The sequence below is a fragment of the Trichoplusia ni genome, chromosome 9 (genome assembly GCF_003590095.1).
Source record: "Trichoplusia ni isolate ovarian cell line Hi5 chromosome 9, tn1, whole genome shotgun sequence".
In the NCBI taxonomy this organism is placed as follows: Eukaryota; Metazoa; Arthropoda; class Insecta; order Lepidoptera; family Noctuidae; genus Trichoplusia; species Trichoplusia ni.
Window position 1 is genome coordinate 3,429,642 of NC_039486.1, and position 24,383 is coordinate 3,454,024.

Genomic DNA, 24,383 nt, shown 5'->3' on the forward strand with positions numbered 1-24,383 from the left:
ATAAATTATTTCCAATATAATGCATATATTCCGACGCAGATGAAAAGAACTCGGAAGCCTGAAAGGGTTGTGTTTGCGCTTGGTGTACAGTAATGACAGCAAAGTTTCACCTTACGAGCCAAAGCCAAAGTGCCACAGTATAATCACCTGACAATAACATTGACAGACTCCAAATCCCGTTCCCCGAGAATACAAAAGCATACCGAGGTCCTGGAGTTATTTTTACATGCGTCGATTAGTATATATTCTTAGACACCTACACGGAATATCCAAGTTAATTAGGTGTATTTTTGTAAAATTAAAAAAATAGTTCATTTTCATACAGCTGTTAGGTTACCATACTTATAAGTAATAAGCGATTGTTAGGAATACCTCAGATACCTCAACTTTATTACACCTAACCTAAATATAGTTCTATAATATATTTCATTAACAATGAAATTACAATAACATATTACTTAGATATAAATTATACAATAGACGTGTTGATTTATAGTTGTTACGTAGAAACTATTGACATTTTGTGAGCACGTCTTAGCGACGCGGGGGTTTACATGACTTCAGATCACGAGCAGTTTGCAAATATTACAATACTCAATCACGACACATTTAAATGGCTCACAAGAAACAAGGCAAGAGTGACGAAAGTAATTTATCTTTGGTGTAGTGAAGACAAAGCCTTATTTTGATGTTCTTACATCACTATAAACACATCACACTATACATCACTATAAATTGGGTATTATTTTCATATGTACATGTGTAATTTTCATTATACCACCAAAAGTGCAATAAATCCAAACCAATTCAAAATGTACTTTTAAACTGTTGTTGTCAATGGCTATCATAATTTTGACTGCCTAACTATCAGCTTTGCTTGAGCACTGTTTGCGCTAAGTATGTTATCAGCTTTTTTATGTTTTAAGGAATATTAGACACGGTTAATTTATTATATATTAAATAAAAACCCCCAAAAAATAAAGGTATTTTAATTGAGTAGACCATCATAATCTGTCAGTCCATGGAAAGAAAAACTATAAATATTTCTTAGATTACATAAAACTTGGTAATATTAACTTTTTGGATTTGTCAGTACATTCTTAATTAAGTAAACGTAATAAGTCATTGAAAAATATCAAATTTAAGGCAATAAGTTATTGATAAATAAATTATAATTAAGCATCCTATATGTACAAATAAGTTAATGATGATGTAAATAAACTATTTCTACAATTAATAAGTTAACACAGTATAGTAGAAGTTCCATATCCCAGTATTCCCGATGCGTTGTTTAGTATTGAGAAATAACTCAGAAATTATGTCGCCGGGGTGTAAAGTAAACCCATCCCGTAGACATAATCCCCTAGTCATATCTCATATTCGAAACGTAGTGATGTTAGCTAGATGTTAAATATACAGAAAAAGTATTAGTATAACTGCGTATTGAGTTATATCATGTTGGTATGATATATTTTTTAATATTTATCTGTTATTTAACTCGATACATATGGTATGTATGCGTAAGACAAGCGTTGAAAGCTTTACTACTATGATGGTCGGACGTAATTCAGTGTTATTATCTAATGGCAAATTTAAAGTAGCGCAAAATGAGCAATGGGCCAGTGGTGTAATTTGATCGTTGAACTTTTTTAAAGATGTTTTTTCACAATGACAAACATTTTAATAAACAACATAAAAAACTTTTTCTTGAAGGTGATGACAGGTTATCAAGGTGTGTCATACAGAATTAAATAGTTAGCAAGTCACCGACGTAACAGCTATCAATCATTGAGAATAGGCCAAGGTTTACGACGCATGCGTTGATATAATAACCTATGGTATGGTATTGTTTAATGTTTTTGCGATAGGTTTAGTACGTTAATGCAAACGAAAATGCGCACGTGAATTAGTTGCGGACGTAATAACATTATGATGTGACTGATTACGTGATTAACGGTGATTACACTACACACACAGAAGCTCCACTACACAAATATACATAAACCAAAAAGGTATTTGTTTAATGGTTGTGTCCGCGTGGTCGTGACCACACTCCATTTGCTTCACTGATCTGCGTAATTCTGCCGAAATCTCCAAGATTACGTCAGAACATCAGCCACCTCGTTAGTGCAATGACAACTTAAAGGAACAACTAGCACGTACTTCGTTACCTCAGCTGTTCTGCAATTAACAACCTTAACTGTTTTTATCTTTTTGGTTAATGCAACACAGATTTCTAACGACTTAGAAGGCGAGAAACAGCCAAATAGTGTACAGTTGCGTGTACATACCTTACCGTAATATCCACGCACGACAGAAAATATCTCGTGGTATACTAAACAGCATAATTAAGAATTAATGGCAAAGGAGGCCAAGCTTCTCATTAATCTATCTACGTGGATCTGATTCAATTACGTGGGTTAGTGTTCAGACTGCAATAGGTATGTTCGAAAAGTTCAAAGTGATTAACTGGAAAATGTAAGTTTATCAGCGAAAAGAGAGACAAAATAAGTATATCATACCTGATTTTGAACGGTGGAGGTGAGCAACTGTCTCTGAAGTTCGACAGGATTGCTCTCGAGGAGAATCGCCGCGAACTTCTTGGAGTCTGGCGTGGCGACGCGCGGCGGGCGCGAGGGCGTGTCGAGCGCCACGTCGAGGCGGCCGAGCGGCGTGCGAGGCGGGGGCGCGGGCGGGCTGGCCGCGCCGGCCGCCGCCGCCGCCGCCTCCAGCTGCGCCGCGCGCAGCAGCAGCGCGTCCCGCTCGGCCCGCAGCCGCCCCGTGTCGGCGCACTGTGCGCACGTGGCGTCCGTGAGCGCGCGGGTGAACGACTCTTCCACGGTGTCTGCGGGCTGCCGGTCATCGAGCTCGCCACGAAGCTGTTCCGCCTCATCTCTAAGTCGGATTCCTTTGCGCTGGATAACGTCGAGTAGTGCCCACAGCTCGTCTTCGAGCGGACGGGAGCGGGTAGCTGACGCGGAGGCGGAGGCCGAGGAGGAGTGCGCGTCTTTGCCGCAGGAGGTCTCGGTGCTGAAGCCGGAGTCCTGCACAGAGGGCTGCGGCTTGGTGCGGTTGGGGTCGCCGGCGCCGGCGGCCAGCTTCCGGCGCACACGCACACCTGGCTCCCAGTCGCGGCGCGTACCGCTCGCGGGCGTCGATGGCGCCATCTTGGAGCGCAGGTTTGGGAATGTCTCGATGACGAGGTCGCGAAACTCGAGCAAAGCTCCGACTTCATTCTGGAGTTCCTAATGGATGAAAAAACATTATTAGTTAAAATATTATCTTAAAATATTTTTAACTTTGATAAGTGGTTTCAATAAGAGACGTTGTTCTAACCTGTAGAGCTACGAGGGACTTAGCCTGCTCCGAGATGAGGTAGTTGAAGGGTCCAGGAGGCGAGCGAAGTTGCAGACACTCCATGCCCGAGCCACCCGACCCGCCGCTGGCGCTGTCTGCACCTCCCGTCTGGAAACAAAAACAACACATTAAATTGTTGATCTGATGAAGATGGCAAAACAAAGGCTAAGTTTCTTACTACCATAAATAAAGTAACTGCCATTAAGTTAATGTAGTCAAGTTGTGAAAACGTTGTAGTCAATGAGTACACACACAGCTGGCCAGCCAATGTAACAATTGGGTAAATCACACAGTCATTAGCAGGCATGTATTTTTTTAAAGGAACACAAAATAATGTCGCCGTGCGCCCCAGCGTAAAATTGCGTTACGGCTGAGTGCTCGCCCCGGACACAACGTCCACAATTCACGACTCTCCTGACTCGCGACCATTGTGTTTCGTTCCATTGTAAAAACTCTTGCTTAACCGCTTTTTGAATAGATCTTACTTAAAACCAAATATCATGGTAGGACCACAATCATAAACATGTGAAGAAAAGCAAATGGTTGCAGGAACAAGAGGTATCTATTAAGCAACCACATTTTTGTTTGAGATACAGTAATTTTTCTTTACACAGAAAAGTCTCCTCATAATAACAATTTATAACAAATGCTTTTAATTTTTGAAAACGCATCCAAATGCAAATTAATCAAGAGCGAAACAAAAAAGTACGAAATTGAAGAAATTAAATAGTTTCGCAAACTCACTTAATGCTTGGAGAGATGTTCCTTGCAGTAATAATCGTTATTGCCCGCAATCCTCATTTTTAAATTGTAAATTGCTAGCTTTTAATCATTAAATCCACGATTAGACTCTTATTTTAACGGAGGACAATTGAATTGTTTACTAAACGGACTATTGTCAATAATTTAGCTAATTTAAATATCGGTCATTTTACAATTTTACTTTTAATTTTTTATAAATAAAATAATATTGAAAGGCCTCCATGAAAAACTTCTACCCTACTGCTTAATTAGTATGCTTTTTTTATCTTTTCCTCAATCTCTATACAACAAATCAAGGTTTACTTGCTACTAGGTGTCGCAAAGGTAATATGGCCTATTTTCATTAAATCGTTTGAACACAGTATTGTCAGTAACTTTATCAGTGCGATAAGCGTTTATGCTTTGCCAAAGAGAAATGTTGATGTGGTTTCTGTTCAGTTGATAATTTGCACTACGGACATTTGTTTCGACATTGTATTGCAACATTCCTTGCTATTGTTATCGATCGACGGAATATATTGATATCAAACACACTTGAGATTTGAGATAAACTTGGAGACAGAGTAGCTAAGTAAATAGACGTCAGAAAATAAAAATATCAAATATTACAACAGACATTTTGCGGATTTTACGCCGTCATTATGTTACGCTGAGTCACTTTAAACGTTAACCATTAATCGGCGTTGTATTAGAGTCCATGTTTTGTTTTATCGGACAACAGATTGACGCACATGTCTTCACTTGAAAAACGAACAGTCAAGACTAATGAATCAGGCATATAAAGTTGTGAATCTTATTGAGTTAGCTGACATTTACAGTAAACGATCCTTGTTTCCAGTAACCACGTTTTATAACTAGTTAGGTGAATGAACTATCATAAACTGTGTCGCGAAGGGTATGGGTAGTAACTATAGTTATGCATACCAACTAACAATACCGAAGTGTCACCAACCAAATTAGGAAGCTGAACGTTCTCTTGCATTTGCAATGGATTGCGTTACACGCCCGTACTCTAGAAATGGAAAGTTAAGGACAAAGTCGCACTTACTTAGCTGGAAGTTGGAAGTATGGTTTTCAATATCTTGGAGTTCATTAACTAAAACTGGTTGTATGTCCTAAGGCACTGTAAATGCAGGTACAGTCCCGTGAAAGCGTTGCCGCGGTAATTGCCGGCTGATAGACTGTTGACAAACGACCGCAACAATCGACGGACTTTTCATTCAATGACAGTACGTTTTGGCGGTTTCTTAGTTTCACTTTCTTTACAATTACGTCAGAACAAGGCCGTGTCCACATTAAACACCAGCTGCGTGCAATTCACTAATGTGTTATGACATTAAGCCGTGCCAGCCGACGTGATTAGATGTTACTGCCGGATCTGTCGATTGTTTATTTTCACCCGGCGAGACGTAACAATATGCAAATTATAGACTCGTGCACACATGTACATAACATTATGACACTTTCATGAGTGCCAGTAACGATGAGTATTTAGATTGCATATGTTTGAGGTACAAATGGATAAATAATGAAGGCAGACGGTATTTCGATCGGTACAGCGAAAGATTTCTCTGTCAGCACTTTGGAAACATAACATAAATCAAACTAAAATGCGAATGTTTCATTGTTCGATACATGTAGGCGACGTAACGTGTCTAGCGGGAATCTTGTGATAACGACGATTGATAAATCACGTAGGCCAGAGGAGTGATGACATGTCATATTTTTCTGTAGAGCTATTTCGTAATATTACACATGTATGAACAATACGCAAAGTAAATAAAATCAATATAGATGCTTACAAAACAACGCAACTTATTTCTCGTTGTAGGTAGCAATACCAACTTGAATCGGTAATAATATTCCAAAATTATATTGTCATAGCTCTAAACAATACATGCCTAACTAGATAATTCCGCAATCTAGGTACAAGGACAAATTCTATACTAGTTTGTGAAATACGCAGTTCATGTACGAATTCTAACAAGGTCCGTGTTTGATACGCATTTCAATACATTTACGTGAAATATTATTTAACATAGCAAATATAGCAATTCCCGTTTCCGTCTATTAGATATGTATGTTAGTTTTAGTGGTCAGTCTGACGTGCAAGATCGACGTGAATATGTTTGACCATTAGCCTCCTTTACTGCTTTTTGGTTTTGTTGAAACTCAATGATAATTTTCCGCTATGAACTGAATTACTTTTCAAATTGCTTCTAACACTGCGGTATATGGATGGTGGTCATTCAAATAAACATGGCTGTTATTAATTGAAATGTGTTATTTTTTAGACTACACGACTGACCTCGTAGATGGTCAATAATTGGGCTCTATTGCTAGAATAAATGTAAAAATCAAGTGTTTTATTTCGTAGGTTGTATCAATTTACATTTACGATAATTTCGTTTTATAGTTACTTTAATAGTTTAGTGTGTGCAAATCTTCCTTTGGGTAGATCGTTACATGGCTATTTGTACTTTGGTCAATTGAGTATAATCATTGTGACCAATGCTCAAACCTTCCGTATACGGGAAGAGGCCTTGCCTAGCAGTGGGACGTAGATGATCTGGTATTATTATTTTATTATTATATGATCTCAAACGCTCAAAGAACGTGAACGAATGCAAAACAAAAGGGATTCGCTACCCTTGATTGATTCAACAGATTTTCGTCACAAAAGCGTATGGAACAAAAGGGAAACAATCATCTGCCATTATCTATTGAGGCCCAAAACACTTCAACGAGACAAGATTCTCCACGTTTACGATGCGAATTCGTTTCGATTGCCGCTCTACATACTTCGAGATGAATAACAACCAGCATTATCTTACCGTTACATACGTTCAAGTACAATGGGCCATATGACATTAGGTATTACAAAAATCAATCTTATGCCTTGGAAATAAAGCGTTAAAGACTGTTCCTGTATTTTTTATTATCATTTCTGTATCTAACATTTATGTATTCGAGTGTTCGTGATCTGTAATTCCATAATATGCATCGATTGAAATAAATGTTATTATTACGTCTTAAAAACATGTGAATAGGGACAAGGATATCGCATGAAACAATGAGCCGGAAAAATATTTTAAAAGATCCGGTGTTTCATTAGGTAATCGTCTAATGATTCAACAAAACGCTTCCTGCATATGTTTTGTTCGTGTACAAGCGTTTGTGAATTGGAAAATAGTCATTGAGTAAACAGATTTATTTTTGTTGATAAATAATTTATTGGTACTAGGGAGTTCGTTGCGTTGTTTCAGATCCATCGCTAAAGTATTTCAAAAATTGTAACGAGTGGGCAATACAGGATGCTATCCTTTTATTTGGTTTGTTTCACAAAAGCCATACAAGCGCATAGTAGGAATATCTTGCAAAAATAATTTTGTAGAGTTTGATGAAGTTTGAATAGTGAGTGAAAAGTCATAAGGCAACATACCAAAGCACCTTATATAATACTTGAACATAAATACTATAAATGATATCTAATCACTTTTAATCAACTAATAGAAAATAATGAGATATGTCATAATAGAAAGCACATAATTGATAACTTGAAATTGATTACTATCTTCAACTGTTACTTATAAATTTGTAATACTTATATATAATTAATTAACACAAAACAAATGATTGTAACATCTCTTGGAGCCTACCACTACGACTTTAGAGGAAGCGAGATGGTGCATTACGCGATGTAGAGCTGTCTCGCTCGCACGCGTACAATAACGTTATGAACTTTAAGATTAAGAAGGCCCTCTGGCTTTTTAATAGCAGTGTAAGCGAAAGAAATGTTGAGATAGTTAATTAGAAAGATTAACTGCAACGGTACATTTGGGCAATCAACGCTTGTTCTAATTTTATTAACGTATGCTTTGTAAACTGACAACAGTGCGTCGTTTATTTTCGTTTAGAAAGCTATGGAATAGTGTTTATATTTAGTTTTGAACTTATGTGTAACAAACGTTCTCTATATTTAGCTATGCGTGTGGTCTTAACTGTTGATCTAAAAATAGTTATTTCTCCTGCACTTATGCATTAGAACTCCTTTGAGTACCACATGGGCAGTCGCAATAATTGATAAGTGGAGGTACCGTGTTTGCAATATTTATAAGAATATTAAATTATTTTTATAGTGTTTGCTTGTAGTGATGCAATGTTACTAACATTTGAAATTGTAAGAACTACATAGGCATTCATATTGTTTCAGTAAAATTGCAATTAGGTTGCAATGAACAAAAAAATAACGTCATATAATTCGAAACTTGAATACCACACATATTTCCCCATCCTCACAAAATAAGCAAACACTTGTTTTTAGTTACTTTATCAACGTAGCATAATACCTTTTTGTACGCATTAGTATCTAGAACATTCATGGACGCAAAATAGTTTTTGTGTTCAGACTTCCTCAAATAATTGTCAAATACTTTACCGTAATTGGTTTACGTGTTTCGACGGCAATTTAAAACAAACGAGGATCATTCTGGCAGACAGCAGGTAATAACCTACATAATAACGTTATTAATACATATTATGTAGTTGGTGTTTTAGAATAACATAAGTTAGGGAAACGATAGTCATTGTTTTTAATGGTTGGCACGCTATGTATGGCAAAAGTTTATTCTTTGTTTGGAAATAACAACAATGTGGCAAATATCTAAACAAAACAGTAGGTACATTCGTAGGGCTTAAAATGTTTTATTCATATAAAATAGTGCTTTTGTAGAAAAGCTAGGAAAATTAGCATAATTGAAAGATTTTTGTGTATAATAAATTGCAGTTTTCAAGACAACAATTAAAAAAGTTTCATCAAAACTCGAATCCGCTGGCCACTATAAAATCTTCATTAAAACTTTATTAATCGGCTGTTATTTCACACAAACAAGGAAAAACAGTTTGATAAAATCCATTTACGTATTCAGAAGGGTATTCCACAACAACACTGACGTGTTTTATTGGAATTCACATAATAATAGCAGAGTTCAGCTTGCCGTAGAAAGTAGTGTGGACAGAATTCGCATCGCGGTACTGATAATAATAATATTATTAATCATCCAAGTAATCTGTATGCAAAACACTTCAAATACAATAGTAAAGAGGTCACATCATAAAAAAAAACTGTCGACTTTTATAAATAGAAAGCTTAATATGTATGGGTAAGTATAATAAAGCGACAAGAAAGTACACACTATTAGCATGACAATACAAAACGAATTCTTTGTGCACTGTTAAGGTTTACACTAAGTCTAGAGACTTGTGTTTCGCAGGGATATTACACCGTCGTACAGTCACAGATAGTTTGCGAAACACTGAATATTGGCAATCGCGTGTAAGCGAGATGATGACATGCGACATTAATGATTTCGTGCACTTTTGTTTCGTAATATTTATCTTTTTTTTGGAATAACACTTCTCATGATAGTGCATGTTTTCAGTGTCATTTTACTTTTGCGGTGAATCGATATCGGGCAGTGATGACGCTCATTGACCTGGTACAGGGGAATTGTTTAATAATAGTACTACTCTAAACCAATTTCGTCGGTCGTTGAGCCGGTCAATCGTCTCGTCGCTGGCCAATCTAGTCGATCAACCGACGCATATTATAATTCGACGTTACGAAAAACTATAATCGTGCACACATAACACATTCAGTGCCCTATTTGTAGAGGCACATGTAAACCGCATTAGTGCACGCTCTAACAAACGTATGCAAATTGTACGATACAACTGAATTCTGCAAACGCGAAGCTGGTAAAACAACTTCATATGCATTTTAATGTAATTGATTGTTCTATAGCAGTTGGCGATAGGAATGTTGAATTGTAGTACGAATTTCTTTTGAAATTTTAACATTGACCACCCGATTTGACGCTAGCCCTTCATATAACTATTGTGTTTTAAGTGTTCAGTGAGATTTAAGTACGTTGATTAATAACTCGAAAGATCAAAGTAGCTCCGAGCCAAAGAGCACGTTACATGAAAAAACACTGGAAATAATTATAGGGAACGAGTACAATTTGTAATGCCATATTTTGCGTGATGTGAACACGAATTGTGTTAGAACACGCGATTAATAATAAGCGTAAGTCATCAAATGGTAAGTATAAAAAATGGGACAAACGTATGATAGCAAAGTGAACAAACAAATGTGCAAAAAGTTATGTGTGTTGAGAGCAAAAAATATGATAAATATACTGAACACGCTATACAAATGCAAAAACACCGGATAATCATAAGTAGTGTTGATTATAACCTATTTAATGGTAACAAATCATTGGCCGAGGAAACAAAGGACGAAACAAACAAAACCATTATGTTAGAAGCGGGCCCTGCCCTGAATTCTCACCATGACTTGGTACTTATAAGTCGACTATCACTCACTGACTAACGACGCTGGATAACCAGAGCATAAATACTAGTGATTTGCATAAAATCCATGTCTGAGGCCGAACTGTTGGCGGCACGGAGTGGCACGATACTCCAATTTGATAATGTCGAATAAAATCTCGAGTTTACGCATCTCAGTGGTTGTTCTAGTCTAGAATGGTAACAACCACATTCAAACAAGGCAAGGCAACATCGCTAGACGGGTAATGACACTATATAGAAAGAACAACTGTACAAAGCAGCACTGAAAAGTTTTTGCCACGATTTCCAGCTTCGTTAGAACTGTTGATGATACAAAAAAAAAACAGTTGGAAATAACAAATGAAATTGCAATGAAACGTCATAAAATTGAGCACAAGCCGATGTAAATCCAAGTAACAACGTGATTAGTGATTTTAGTCTGTAATTACATTTTATTGAGATATGCGAAATTTATGGGATAAGGTCAGTAGTTTTAGTTCAAAATCGCGGCTGTTACGCATGGTTTAGCGTTTAGTAAGCTTAAATTGCAGCGTAGAAAATATTTTAGTCTATTATGATTTCGGTTAGAGGCTAGAATAAAAGCAAAAATATACATAAACAGTTAATTGAAGTTAACGCGTTGGAAAGTGAAACAGATATCTTCATAAATCGATTTTTATAAGTTGTAAGTCACCGAGAGAAAATTGACGAGAGCGACTTAAAATACATGTTGGTTAAACAGTTGACATTAGCCAATAAATAAAATAAGCGAGGAGCGACGTGATCCAATCAACCGTTGCTTGCTTTCACTCTCGGCCTGTCAGCATCGTTTTAGGGTAAATTTTCAATACTATGAGACATTGAGATCCGTTGCAATAGATTTCACTATCGTTGACCACTCGTACATGATCTTCAGCAACTTTTTATAACGACCGATAATGATCCGGACAAAAAGTACAGTCAGATAATGAAGCAATAAAAATTATGGACTGGAAAATATATCTCTGGTATAATTTGAAAATTATTTCTATGTAACGTCAAGAAATACGATTGTAATGGAAGAAAAGTTATTATAAACTGAGAAAGGTAGCGGTTGATCGATGGTTTACGTTCCTGTTTAATAAGTATATTATTCCATCTGGTGTCTGATATAATCAACGTTTGAGTCCGAATCTTAATAGCTCGTCTTTTAATTACCTAGTTACAAAATAAACCGGTTTTGAGGCACGTATTGTGCATTTTAACCTATAGTTTGTTACCTTTATTCAAGTGTAACTTATAATCTTGAGACAACGTTTAATTGTGGTTGTATAAAACAATACCATCTTGTTTAAAAGCCAACTATCCCACCGAATAAATTGAATAGATACTTTAGTTGCTGCTACAATACAAATCGATCAACGTGCACTAAATCGATAAGGGCATTTCCTCTGTATGTAACCCTAAAATAAATAAAACAGTAGAACATTAGAATGCGCTCATGGTATTAAATTATACATGTATTTTAGTTGGAAATCAGCGCACGCATACGGAAAAGGCCTGCATGCCAGTGAACAGCCAAGCGTGGTTGAACACCGCCCAATCGGCCACAATGCGTGAAAATAAACCGGTGGATGCGGTCATTGAAAAAAAAAATTGCATGTTAAGGGACCAATTTTAAAGTACTTCCTTTTTCGACTTAATCGAACATCATATTGTTCGGATATCATCAATTACGATCTATCGTTACACGAATAATTACTTTTACTACGTGATATGAGAACGAATCATAAGAATTGCGATGCATGTACGTACAATAGAGACTTCATTCCCAAGCATAGCAACTGTTTCGATATAACCAATATCGAAATCGTTCGTCATGTTTTTCTGAACTGCAATTAAACTAAGACTATTGATATACTACACAATAGTACACGTTAAGATAAGAAAACCAACGAACCAAGTAATCTTGACAAGACAAACGTTAAGTACGTTTTTACTAATAATGCCAATCACAATAATAAATTGAACAATGCAATTGGTACGTACAATCATTTCGCACCGCTGAGTTTGCAAAATAAACCATTCAGTTCACATAATGACGCAAACTTTGTGTTTTAACATTAAATTAATTAGCAAACAACCTTTAGGTATGAACTGACAATAAATTTATTGTCTCTAAGGACTAGCTTGTTAAAGGTAATTAACTAATCTATCCTTTGTTTACTTTAGTTCTGTATGATTAAGCAAAATTTTTGCTTGTAATCGTGAAACTATGAGCAATTAAAAGTAATTGCTATTCTAGTTATTTAGTTAAAAACATACAACCGACTTCCAGTAAAATACTACTGACATTGATGACAGCTACTTTACCTGAAATGGAAACAGAGTCAACAAAATCGTTTAATCTAGTTAAGTCCGAATATCTGAGGTGACAAACACAAAAAAAAATATAACCTTTTTGAAGTCGAATGAAAATAAGGTAGGCATACTTTTTGAGATCCTTTGTAATATAATTATTGTTTTTGTTAAACTATGGGAGAATTTCACATTCGCCAAACGTTTACGAGGCTGGAGGCTTTGAAGGACTCCTAATAGCTCTACCACCTGTAGCTATTTATAAACCAATCGGTTTTCATTGAACGGCCGACCCCTCACGTACACAAAATATCTAGGCACGTGCGCGAACAAATATGGCCTCAGAGCCCTCATATACACTCTATGCAATCTAATTAGGCTCATTATCTCGATAATCTTCACTCCAGACATGACACCATGTTATATTGACATTTAAAGGTCGATTTAGCAGCTGTAACATAAATTGTAAGACTTAAGTAATGATGAGCACATGTGATGACACGTGGTGAAGCTTAATGTTCAGAATGTCAACAAAGAATGTTTTTCTATTCATGTCACACAAACCTTTCTATCAACTCTTAATGGTTGTGGATTTGAGGTCCCATTATTGGCAGTGTGGTGCACTGTCTCGCTTCTTTCAAAGTGCTTGAATAAGAAAGCCTAGAAGAAACAAAAGCTCAATTTTTTTGGATACTAAACACGATCATTTTACTTCCTACGTGATGAAATACATTTTCTATTGCTTAGATAAATCCTTTCGTTAAATAAGTACGTAGGTGCGGTCGATCTACAATGAGGCTGCAAAAACTGAAGTGGAAACTTTCCATTTCATGCAAAACGCGTAGGATTCTGTTTACGTTAAATTCTACTTAGATCAATACCTACTTATTAGATAATTTGATGGTTGTTTGTTATATGAATAGCACAAGTTGCTACTTCACTTTTTCTAAGTGGCACTGTCCTTATATTTGAACAACATTTAGTTTCTAAATAACAACTAAAGTTGCAAAATCATACAGTTACATTGTCGTTTACATACATAGATGTAAAGGCAATAAATTAGTAGAATTGACTCGTAGGACGTTGTGCCATACATGGCGGTGTTTAGCCTCTCATTCACGATGTATTGTTTCAGAGCGAGCGTGGGCGCATGATTGTTGCACCCACCCGTTTATTTCGAATGCCTGATGAATTGCAACGTGCGAAACTTATTAATCCCAATTAATCTCGTAACGTGGAACGGATGCGCTTCAATGGAACCTTAGTTAACATTAATTTGCGAAAAAATATAAAATCAAAATATAAATTAATAGTAGAACACTTAGCGACAGTAGTTTTGTAACAGTGCAGTTTTCCAAGCCAAACATTTTCAGCTTGCCGGCACAGTTTTAATCAGGGACCGGACAACCCCACTTTAGAGTTAAGCCGTTTGACAGGGTAACCCGTACACGGGGTAACTCATATCGCAGTGTTACCTTTTGTTCGAGATACATCCTCGAAACCCAGCGAAATGGTTAACACCTTCATTATGGTAACCACGTGAAGGGGTTAACCCCTTCAATAACTTAACCCTTTGAAGTGGTTACCTTCACGAAAGGCTTTTATTCGTGTTACCCTGAATTACCCACTAAACTTGAGCTGCATACTTGCACCCTAGCGGCCCCTCATTGCTTTACTAAGACTACAGCTTATTTTCTTCTATCGCCGACGCGTCGCGCCGCGACTCGCGCCTCTCGGACAAACTACCTACGCGCGAAACGTCATATAGGTAACTAGCTGTTGCCCGCGACTTCGTCCGCGTGGTTAGAAGATATAAGTTAGGAATTTTTGAACGAAAGCCCTCGAAGATTAATATTTTTCCCCGTATTTGCCACATTTTCCATTAAATCTTCGCTCCTATTAGTTGCAGCGTAATTTTATATACCTAGCCTAAAACCTTCCTCGATTATTGGTCTATTGAACACAAAATGAGATCAAATTTTTTAGATGAAATTATTTATAATAATTTAAAAAAAAATCGAATACAAGTTTTTTTTCATTTTTTGCATTTTCTGAGAAGATTTGACGGGTGAATTTTCGATTGAAAATTAGAGTGTTTTTTTATATTAATTCAAAATAAGGTGAAAAAATAAATATTTTTAATCAAATAAATTACAGCGTATTTGGGACACAAAAAAGTAAGTTTTCACCAAATTTCGTTACAAAAATAAATTTTTGTAAAAGATAAAAATAAAAAACCACAATCTTGGTTTTTTAGATTTTTCACATAAATTTTGAGGTTATGTGAAAAAAATGTAAACACAAAAGGTTTAGATCTTTTTCTTTTAGAACTTTGCCATTTGACTTTTTTCGATACGAATTTTAGTTTTGCCGGAAATCGATAAAAACCGTTTTTTACTCTTCAAACGTCACTCCCACCCCCTTCCCGACCTCAGATCACCCGTAAATTATTTTTCCTTTCATTTTTATAATATTCCCCTCCTTTTCTAATGGGTTTCATCCTACTATTTTTTTTTTGGTTTTATAAATTATCGACCCTGGTCTACAAGTATAGACACGAAAAATATATATCACAACGTTTGAAAAGTGCGACAAGCAAAATTAAACTGTAAGATCATATCCACAATGATTTTTATTCCATGTTTACAAGTCGCTCGGTAAATGCAACAATGGCGCCGCTGGGCGGTAAGATGTCACGTGCGCTCGTGGTTATACTATTTTCAAACTAATGTCTATGATAAAGAGTGCATATTGCATTGTCTTAGGTTGGAGTGGGTTACCCTGTTACAGTGTTACAGGGTAGTAAAGGGTAACCTGTTCGGAACAGGGTTACAGTAATCCGTTCGAAGGTGTAACATATGTCATAGGGTTTTTTCTTGAAGCGCTTAAAAAAACCCCTTCAAAAACCCTTTCAATGAGTATCCGGCCGGTCCCTGGTTTTAATTAACAGGTAAAGCTGACAGGTATGTGGCTTACTTGCATGGCAAGCACATGTAGGTACACATGTTTCAAGTCATTGTATAATTGTTACTTTTCATCAAATAAATGAGTCGATCATGCAGCAATAGAAATAAAACAGGAATCACCCTCACGAAATCCTACAAGCTCAATTACTTTCATTACGTATCAACAAGTATGATGAAGTTAATGACAACATTAACTCAAACTTGCCCAAGGGGTCATTCTCACTTGAAGTATGCAATAAAACCACTAATTACTAATAACATGACAGGCCGCATCAAACATGAGATCGTTAGGCATTTTGTAACTAGATTCCATTAAACACGATGCATAATTGTTGGAACGTTTCGCCACGTTGATTATCTTTCACAATGGTCCGAAACGAAACGTATCAATTATTAAAAATTACACAAAATATAGGTGGGGTATATTTGTGGTCGGTTATTACGATGTTCACAATTGATTACATAGTGATGCTTCGTGCAACTAAGTATGCAAATGTAATGTAAGGGTTACTGTCCGCGAGCTATTCATAACTGTTATCAAACATGTTTCAAAACTTAACGGGTAAAATTCATTATTGGTAAGTTTTTTTACGAACTTCTTATGAGTAACGGTCGTAATAGAGAAATACCATTGTAATACTTGGCTATATTATAAAACAGATGAGAATAATAAACAGAGAGAGGTAGAGAATAGGTACTCTGCGGCGATGTAAAAATACGACTAATTATTCAAATTGTATTCATAAAGACAATTGCATACCGCTTAACGGGATACAAGGTACCATTGAATGCACTTGCAGTGACTCATCTCTTTGTATTACCAACATAAAAAAATACTAATTATTTAGTAAATCGTTATGTGCTTGTGAGGTGTAGTTAAGCAAACGTTTTTAAATATTGCATGTTCAGGAGGCAACAAATATTTTTGGAATTAATAGTATGTACAAAACCTGTGAAATATAACGAAGTATTCGCTTTCGGAATGTTTGTGTTTATTGCTTACTTCAATCAGAATATGTCTGCATCCAATCCAGAGCGAGTTGGAATGGATGTTGAAAATGTATTCTTGGAAAAAGATAAGAAGAAGAGCAACTACGGAGAATTCAGTTGTTTTAGCGTTTAATTGTCCTTATAGGAAGATTAGTCTTTTGAAAGTCCGATTAAAAGACAAAGCAACTTCGATAATTAATATCTTGTCAAAAAATCCATATCATTTAAAGTGAAAGTAAACAAAGAGGCGCAGACAAAGGAGATTAAAATACCATTAACGTTTTCACTTAAAACGTAGAAAAATAAATTGTGAATGACGGTAGAATCAACTTGGAATCGCTTCACGGCAATACGGATGTATGTAAGTGTGAAGAATTTGCAAATAGACAACAGATAATAATCTAATAAGAAAGAGCGCAGTGATTTTATTTTTATTTTATCTGTTTACAGACGTTTGATTACATTGATCAGTTGTTAAAACAACAAACATGGTATTGTTTTTGTTGTGAAGGCGAAGTATGCTATGTTGAATTGAGAAAAACATTCTTAGGTCACAACTACAATACTCGCATAGCCCAGTGGTATAGGTCATCACGCCATACATACTGCACGAAACGTGTCGAATATATGTCTGACCCGCAAATACGTCTGGGTGTTCTAAATGTGTACATGTGAATCGAATGTTTGGAAAAGCCCCGCGACTAATTTAGACAAATTATTACTCAAAGAAAATCTTCTACAATAAAAAATACATGTTTTACCATGCCAACTCTTATCATTGAAATCAATTTAGGTATTCAGGATAATCTCATTCTTTATATTCGCTCGCTTTTATTTGGTCGATATAATTAGATACTAATATAAGAACAATTCATTTGATAATGATCTATTATAATCAACTAGCGACAATATATTGAAAGAGGAATATTTTACAGTTCTTATCTGTTATTTGCACAGTTTCTCTACAATTTACTAACGTATAAGAACATAATCGAACCAGTAAATTACGGAAAGGCTAAACTTATTGATAATGAGGAAATATTGTCACTTTCATTCATCTCAGATCGAGATGTTTTCTAAGCAATCTGCGCAGAATCAATAACATCGGACTTTCAATTGAAATGCACTTTCCGGAACAAATACAAGAACTATTCATTGTTCTGCGATAAATTGAAATATTCCTATTAAAACCTAAACTGCATTTAACGTTCTAATCAACGGCAAGGCCAACGGGGTAATATTTACGGATATTGACCTAAACCTGACCGACTTCAGTAAATACTTTTTTACGCAACAATATATAAACAAAGGAAAGTGTGAATTAAGGAAACTGCGACGTAACCGCATGTTACTTAATGTGTAGATATTAATCGTACAGTGAAGGATTGTATGTAGTGTGAACCATTGGTTTGTTGCACGAACAAAATGTGCCCACAGATGCAGTCAGCCGAGATAACACCAATTGATGTAATTGATGTTAGAAGTCGGTGAACGACTCATAAGTGCCGGCAATATATTATGAGCGCCCAACTGTACATGTATGAATCATTAATGTACTACTTAAAGATGCCTTTAATGGCTTAGCTGTCTACTCGTCGGAGATCACAGCACCTATTCAAATGAAGATCAAGCCATTTAACTCACGTGATAACCTAATGTATTGCCAACAGATCCATTTAAGCTTTGTGTAGAGAACAGATTAGCTATATTTTATCTTGAAATACGGAAAGCGTTTCTAACAGAATGTGCGTTGAATTTTAACTGTATTCACAATTGATTGGTCAACAAGGATTGTGGAGCTGCAATTTTAATGTTTAATTGCTACATCTAGTACGTTAGCGTCAGTTATACAGTTGCTGTGACACGCTTAAACCTCCTTAACGGAACTAATGAGACCGGCCCCTCAGTCACGGCAGTGGCCACTGCCTTTTCCGTCAGCTATTTGTGTCACTCTAATCCTGCACTCGACATATCTTCAACTATCCTAACGACGGCGACGTTCAAACGTCCAAAACTCCCTGTATACTAACTTGACATGTTTGCTGCCGCTGTTTGAGTATTTGAACGTGTGCGAAGTGTAAATCGGATTAACACGTTCACGTGTTTGACTAATAGCACGTTTGGTGAGACTTAAAATAATCCAACCTTAGTCATATTAATTAGCTATTTTATATATTTCGAAAAACAAATCAGTCTTAGGGGATTTAATCACGGATAAAATTCGTGTCACAATTCCCAGCCAAGTTAAGTGTATGATTCAATAAGAGTGTCATACTCGATATCGCTTTCGGCTTATTCAAGTGGGTCGAACTAATGTCGGCACTGTCAAACAAGAACATTGATAGCATATGGCAAGACGTCTAAGGAGCTCAAGTGTGGGCACGAACAATGCAGTGAATCATCACAGCTGTAAATGAAGTGTATGCAACAATCAGTCGGTGTTCCCGAAACGAAAATAGATGTTGTACCGACAGCGTTAACTATGCAACGCGTTAGCTGTTTCAGGTGAAGCCAAGCTTAGAAACATCCAAATTTAGAATACCGTGTATGGTCGTACCTTACCGTCTTTCAACAGACTGACACTAAAAGTTTAATGATGCTTCGGTTGAATGAATCCATATGCATATAAATGAGAAGCATTTGTGTGTCGCTTAAAATTGACAACTGTCTTATAAAAGATGCTTATATTCATGATTCTCGGAGGGGGCCGTCTGACAATTAACTCTAACAGTTTTTGTTTGTCTGACCATAAACTTAACGCGTGTAGAACGGCATTATCGTATAAACAAGGAAACGTCCGCGACGGGCGCCATGGGCCGGTAATCTGGGTCGCCTTTAAAACTTTTTACCATAATTCTTCTTTCACCTCCCACAGCCGGCGCACGTTTATTTACACCAACACAAATGTAATCAGATGCAGTAAAACACATAATTACATCTGTTTTCTTTTTAACCATATAAAATATAAATTATGTGTTGTCTGATACGAGCTTACAGCTAGCCGTGATCTACGTATCACGATGTGTTGAAAGTGCATATTGCAACATAAGCTTCTAGGAAGTCTTAGATATCTATCATATATCTTAGTGACACTTCAAAGAACGACAATCGATTGTTCGCTGAGTGGGACACTTTCTCCGCAGCCCTGGCTCACGCCTCTTTAATTCTGAATCCTATGTAATTCAATTTTGTTATCGACATTGAGCGGATTAAAATCCGAGTTGGTTATAAATAGATTCACATGCACGATTAACCATGAACTTAAAAGTAAGATATTACATAATATCGAAATTTAATTCGAAGTAGCTTTCTGCTTCATGAAGTCTTTTTTACTGTTTTTAGAATAAAATTTGTCAATCTATTGTTTTATAATATTTTCATTAGTGGTATTTTGAATTGAGCAATCTATTTAAGGGAAATCCAAAAATAGGAGCCCAAATGTTTCTATTCATCTGTTTTCCTAGAATAAGTTTAAAGTAGAGGAATTGGAGGAACTTTATATTTATAGACATTTTCCTAAAGTGGTTCTATTTTTAAATGATGTTTAGGGTGTGTTCACATAGTAGTTTAATTGATTTAGAAAATTTACTTTACTTACAACTCTAACTTATTTTCAAAAATTTCATGATTTTAGTCTTTTAGCTGTTTTTTTTTCATCATCACTGCTGTAAAAATGTTCCCATTGATAATTTGATACGGTAAACAATATTTGGATATTTCTAGAATAAACCCGTCGTATACCAATGGTTTAAAGGGTCAGTAAACCTGTGTAAAGAAAACTAAACAATACAATACGAGGTCTTTGAGTGAGTCACATACTATGTACTTACAATACGGAAGTCGCTTGTTCGGTACAGGGATCCCAAGGCTACTCGCCAATGGTGATTTGGTGATTTTTTATACAAACTAAAATCATTTTTGAAATCCAACAATAATGGTATCTTTGAAGTTTGTTTACATAAAAAATTATTAAAATTAACTTGTTCTAGTACATTTTGCTTCCTTTTTTACTATCCCCAACCATTTTTAAAGCGTTATAATCTTATAATATTTAATAGAAGAGTCGTTACAGCCGTTGTTAATAAAAATGTTTTTCATACATTTATTTTTTTGGATTCCAACAGTTTTTATTACAGAATTTCTCCTTTGTTTCAGAATAGTTTCGCAATAGAAATTAAATGAATTCAAAATTACATAAAGTTGAAACTGCAGCTTCCCTAATACAATTACGTATGCATACGTGAGAGTGAACACAATAGCACGTTCCAACGCCCCGTTAATCTGAAAATGGGGTCTCACAGCTATTCATATTTAGAGTAGAAATATAACTTAGATTGAGTGATATCCCGAGTCAAGCAAGCATTTCTCTACGCGCTAATTAAAGTGCACGACGAAATCCGATAATGCGGTATCATGTTGCAATATGTCACTCGAAACTACATGAGGCGAGGCCCGTCCGACCTGGCCGGCTCTGGTTTCTTGTGGTTCAATAATGTCTTGTTTTATAAAGTAATACCAGTATCGACTTTCTGTTGACTTCCCCGAGTCATGATTCATGTTTTAATTAATCTAACGGCAAACGTAATGATGCAAACGCTTCCAGCGCGCTAGAATATAAACCGTCGTTTAATAAAAACTATATTTGACACAGATCACGTTCAGGTTGTTCTGAATACATTATAATGAGTTTTTTTTTCACTAGCTTATAATATCAAATAAACAAAGCCGGTATTCTTGACCTTCTTCATAATGTAGGACTAGGATTCGACAAGTCAATACGGTCAATAGTAAGCATCTACTTTTTGGAGACATTACTGTTTTTAAAGTTCATTACGAAATGCCGATTGAACAGTTCACATAATTCTGTGATGGAAGGCGGAAACAGCAGCGGAAGCGGCGTCACGGTCCACGGTGCACGCGCACACTATGAAATGACGTCATCGCCGGGGTCCCAGCTGGACTTTACAACAGGCCGCAAACAGGTTTTATTTGATTTACATTATTATTCTTTTTGACATAAAGCTGACATGCATTCAGTTGAAAATGTAATTCAATATATGATACTTTTAGTTCTCCTTTATCAAATAACAGGAGTATCGTGTGGCGTTTCAAGGCGATTACAATCGTGATACCATTAAGATAAAAAGTGCTACTCAAGACCTGTCAAAATAGAATCATTTGACGATGTTATTTTTTGTTGCATCAAATGAAAAAGAACCTTGAGCATCGATTAAATTATTTTGAAATTATATTGACACTTTTAGAAGACAGGTAATAAAGATGACTGTCGTTTTTTTGCATCCGGAATTATGTTCCGTAACGTCCGCCGATGTCATCCGATGTTTATAAAAAGAATAACCACAGCAAAAAGTTGTTTTGAGCGTTCTGGGTGATAATGAGTGGTTTCTATGTTTAGCTATAGATGTTTCATGTTTGTACAGCATAACGTATTTAACAGGATTTGTAATAAATTGGAAAGTGAATTAAAAACGACTAAGTGTCAACTTGTTTAACTATTTATTGTGTGGTAATTTGAACTATCTTTAATACTGTAATGGCTAGTAAAGTTTATTCGCGACATTGATAAGATCTTTATTTGTATGACAGAACCGGTAAGCCTTGCCTTGTGTTGTGAAATTCAAAGTCGGCTTATTTGGATTCTTGTAGCATCGAGTTATTTCTACTAGTAGCCACCGTTCGTCAACAAGTTTCTCTGTGTTTTTTCCTCCAAAAGTATTTATCTTTAACAATATAACTCGACATGGCCTGCATAGTGAAATCGCGTGATCTGAATTAATAGCTTTACCTGCACAAATGACCTTATACACAATAACAATGACTTATTTTATACACGTCTGAATATAAAAGTAGAAACTTTATACATTGCGTTTCAAATCGCTGTACAAGAGCAAACTAAAGCAAATACAATACAAATGGATATCGAAGTATTGGAATATTGAGACAAAAATTTAAACAGAATATTTTTTAAACAGCTAATTATGCACAAACAGATGCTTTCTCGCGATTTCTAAGGAAAAAAAGTAGAAAGTTATACGTTCGAGAACGGCATCCAACGCACGTTATATCGAATTCAAATCGTTGCGTTCCATATCTCCTCCCGAATGAGTCGTGCCACGCGACCGATCTTATATAGGTACTTATCGGTTTTTAACATATTTATTGAATAAAATGACATTAAATAAAGTTGAAATCTTATCTGAGAGACTTAAAAAGCAATAACTTAATTAAACTTTCCATTTAAGATTAAGTAATTCGTTCCAAAAATATTTCGCTTTACAGAGAATCGATTAAATTATACTAATTAAACGAGAGCAAAAGCTTTTTTTTTTAAGATTTAAAAGCGGTTTAACTGAGACTTGAAATAAGCTTCTCATTTCTTGAAGATAATATTACACTACACATGTGTACAATGTTAAGAAGGGCATTTTTTCTACGAAATACGAGACTTCCAAACTTGTTTTCAATGAAATTAAATCATGCAAGGAGGTAAAATCCTCGCTCTAAGAGCTCCCCTATTTGTACACCCTTGAACTCACAATAAATATCACTTAGAATGATGAATGGCTGAACGAATTGGTTGACATTACTCCCTTCCGTTGCATTTTGTTTGACGTTGAATAATACTCAATACTCGAAAGAGTTTGTATAAAGGATACTGTGAGCGTTTTATAAAGTCGATTGGAGGTTCAGATATTGGTACATACGTACATACTACATAACTAGGAGTCAAAGCGAACTGAATTCCATGTAATCTGTACTTACGCTTCACGGTCCGGTGCACATCTCGTTTGCGTTCTATGTACGCGTCGTAAACTATAATTAAAGTTTAATTCTATGAATGTAGATACCTCTTTGTGAGTGGTTTAGTTATTTACGTGTCTCAATTCATTCTTTAAACAAACATAGTCATGCATTTCACATATTGAGAGCCGGTTGTCAATAGTCTGTATTAAATAGTCTAAAGAGGTTTATATGCAATGGATTTTGGTACTTTTAAGCCAGTTACCTTCTTAAAAAACGCATTAATTTTAGAAAGCCTCGGAAAATCTATTTCAATCTTCTTTGTTGTTCCACGTCAATATTTATTTACGTAATCAAGTAGGCAGTACTGATAAGAGCACTATTTATAGAAATCTTTTCACACGGTGCTGACCGCGGCAACCTTGTAAATGATTGGCTGTTTATAAACGTATTGTGTACGCATGTGTGTATCCTGATTATGTAAAAACATTATGGCCTTAAACTAGCCAATAAATTACAGAGCTGTAGAAAAACTAATAAAAATGTGTATAAAATAGTGCCAGTTGTTTGTAACAAGAGCTAGAGTCGAGTCCAACACTTATTTTTTTATATAAAAATAATAAAAAGAAGGTCGTAATCGTAACTTCGTAAGAGTTAGTCGTTCATTAGTAACTCGAGCATGACTCAGCCTTGTAAACAAATCTGTCTCGAATAGTCTCGACGCAACGGTCTTTAATCTGTATCACATCCTTTATATCAAGCTCTGGCAGACTCTGACTTGATTGAATGATCCGTAAATTTTCCGAGGTGGGTCGCAAGAGAAAACAACATAACTGGTAATGTGATAATGATATG

General features: G+C 35.9%; 1 protein-coding gene across 1 annotated transcript in view; it reads right to left on the reverse strand.

The window, feature by feature from the left end:
• The window catches only part of LOC113497401, a 64,981-nt gene that overhangs the window by 1,433 nt on the left and 39,165 nt on the right, over positions 1-24,383 (reverse strand). The window contains exons 2-4 of the mRNA XM_026876945.1: positions 3,337-3,465; positions 2,712-3,245; positions 2,523-2,678 (exon numbers count right to left, since the gene is read on the reverse strand). Of these exons, the coding sequence (XP_026732746.1) occupies positions 2,523-2,678; positions 2,712-3,245; positions 3,337-3,465 (819 nt within the window). The remainder of the gene's footprint in view (positions 1-2,522; positions 2,679-2,711; positions 3,246-3,336; positions 3,466-24,383) is intronic.